The sequence below is a fragment of the Amphimedon queenslandica genome, unplaced genomic scaffold (genome assembly GCF_000090795.2).
Source record: "Amphimedon queenslandica unplaced genomic scaffold, v1.1 AMPQUscaffold_13437, whole genome shotgun sequence".
In the NCBI taxonomy this organism is placed as follows: Eukaryota; Metazoa; Porifera; class Demospongiae; order Haplosclerida; family Niphatidae; genus Amphimedon; species Amphimedon queenslandica.
In genome coordinates this window covers 217,187-219,143 of record NW_003546327.1, presented here as the reverse complement: position 1 = coordinate 219,143, position 1,957 = coordinate 217,187, and the positions used below count along the sequence as shown (strand labels likewise).

At 33.8% G+C, this 1,957-nt stretch overlaps 1 protein-coding gene across 1 annotated transcript; it reads left to right on the top strand.

Moving 5' to 3' along the window:
• Positions 1-6: 6 nt before the first annotated feature.
• LOC109581473 (uncharacterized) lies at positions 7-1,180 on the top strand. The gene is made up of 6 exons (XM_019995596.1): positions 7-46; positions 96-410; positions 459-618; positions 665-739; positions 788-954; positions 1,019-1,180. The coding sequence occupies exons 2-6, from the start codon at positions 131-133 to the stop codon at positions 1,084-1,086; spliced, it is 750 nt and encodes a 249-aa protein (XP_019851155.1). The 5' UTR covers positions 7-46; positions 96-130; the 3' UTR covers positions 1,087-1,180.
• Positions 1,181-1,957: the final 777 nt, after the last annotated feature.

Here is a 1,957-nt window from a genome sequence, read left to right as displayed (position 1 = left end):
GGTGAAGGAAACTCGGCAACTGCTATTGTCTTCACTAAAGCTGACAGTAAAATATTTTAAATTAATGGACGACATGAATGTCATTTTATTTGCAGGAAGTGTTACAGTATCACCATCAAGTGTACAAGCAATGAGAATAGGAGATACAATAGTGTTATCATGGGATCCAGTGACACTAGAAGAAGCTAAAGGATTCTTTGTATACAGTATCAGATTAACTCCTGATGATGGTAGCACTAGCAGTACATTAAGACAAACTAATACAAGAACTATATCAGTAGCTTATGATACCACATCAGTTAATATAACTGATACTGAACGACAGTTAGCTTATACTGTGAGTATTAGTGTATTGCTATTGAGTGATGTAGGACTAATTGAAGGACCAGCAATTCACACTTCCCTAACAAGTTAGTTCTAAAGCTACATGTATTATATCCACACTCTATTTTTACTAGTGCCACCTACAAATATCAGTAGTGCTGATGATAGTAGTGTTTCTTTGGCAGCAGTAATAGTGCCAACTTCATTAATAATGATTTTCTTTTTGGCAGTGTTATTCGTGTGCATTGTTATTGTAGTATGGTATAGAAAAAAATCCAAAAAGCTTGACATAAGGTAAGAAAATTTAATACTTACAATTTATGTATCTATGTCATTATAGTAAAGCCAATGAACTCAGTGTAGCACCTAATGCAGGATATGGTTTAGTAGCAATTGCTAATACTTCTGCAACACAGTAAGAATTATCTACTTAACTAAAAGTTTGTATTTGATATTTTGATAGAAATAATGAAGGAATGTATGAGAGGATTGATGAATATTTATATGAACCAATAGATGATAGATTAGTGCAGCAAAAAGAAGAGGATGCTCCAATTGTAGGAGATAGTGTTGACAACATACCAATAGCTAACTGTCCTGTATTTGCTACCAGTCCTATTACTGCTCCAAGTAAATTTATTTTTGATGTTCATACTCACATAATGTGTTGTTATTATTATCTTTCACTGATTAGCTTTTAGTCCCAATCAAGGTGAGACAAATGAGGAGCAAGATGTTGATGAGTACGAAAATATGTCTTAAAGTGCTTTAATTGATTTCTAAATTTGGACCAAGTGTGATTTAAATAATAATTAATAGTGTTGATGCAGTTTTAAAATTATTTTTTTAAAGTTTATACTATTGCTCACTCACTAATCCCCTTTTATGATAACTCTTGAGTATCAATAGTTCTCATAATGCATGCACAAATTAACATTGGCTAGTATAGCATCATGAAACTCATTAGTGTCCTTTGATTATTATATAGGCGGTAGCCTATATGTAGGATTGAGGTTGATTTTTCAAGATGGCGGCCGTTTTTATGATTTTCAAACACTTATAACTCTTTTATCTTACGTTGTACAGCCTTATAAATGGCTTAGATCAGCTCTCCTTCATTGAGCGATTCTCCTGGTACCTTTAGAGTGGACTGTAATGTAGTGGGAGCATTTCTGGAGAATAGGCCCAAATTCAAATTTCTGCAAAATTCTTCAGACTTTTTCTCTAAGGCGGCTGCAGGGGCAGGCATTGAGGGCAATGCCCTACTAGAATTTCTTACCGGAAAATGACATCATCATAATTAGCAATTAATTAATAGTTATTTAGTAATTATGACATGGTTAATTCATCATTATAGCTAATTTTAATGACAAAAACTACATTATTTTGCTGAACAAAGTGATAATTAGTAGAGAATAAGCTGCTGACTGCATGGTCTATTCACAGTAAGCTTCATAGGTCCATATCTATGGCCACTCAGGAAGACATAATCCACAGTAACCTGCAGCTAGAATAACTGACTCTTTCATATAGCAGCTTCATTATTAATCATCATAGTCAGCTAGGACTCATTGAACAGCTAAATCACCTAGCTACTGATACTCGGTATTGAAAGAGGTCTTTTAGGTACTGA

What these genes read in the sequence shown, in the direction of transcription:
- LOC109581473 (XM_019995596.1), top strand. Translation starts at nt 131, where the DNA reads ATGAGAATAGGAGATACAATAGTGTTATCATGGGATCCAGTGACACTA. An exon ending in GCTAATACTTCTGCAACACA is followed by an intron (nt 740 to 787) that starts GTAAGAATTATC and finishes ATATTTTGATAG; the next exon opens with AAATAATGAAGGAATGTATG. An exon ending in CAGTCCTATTACTGCTCCAA is followed by an intron (nt 955 to 1,018) that starts GTAAATTTATTT and finishes TTCACTGATTAG; the next exon opens with CTTTTAGTCCCAATCAAGGT.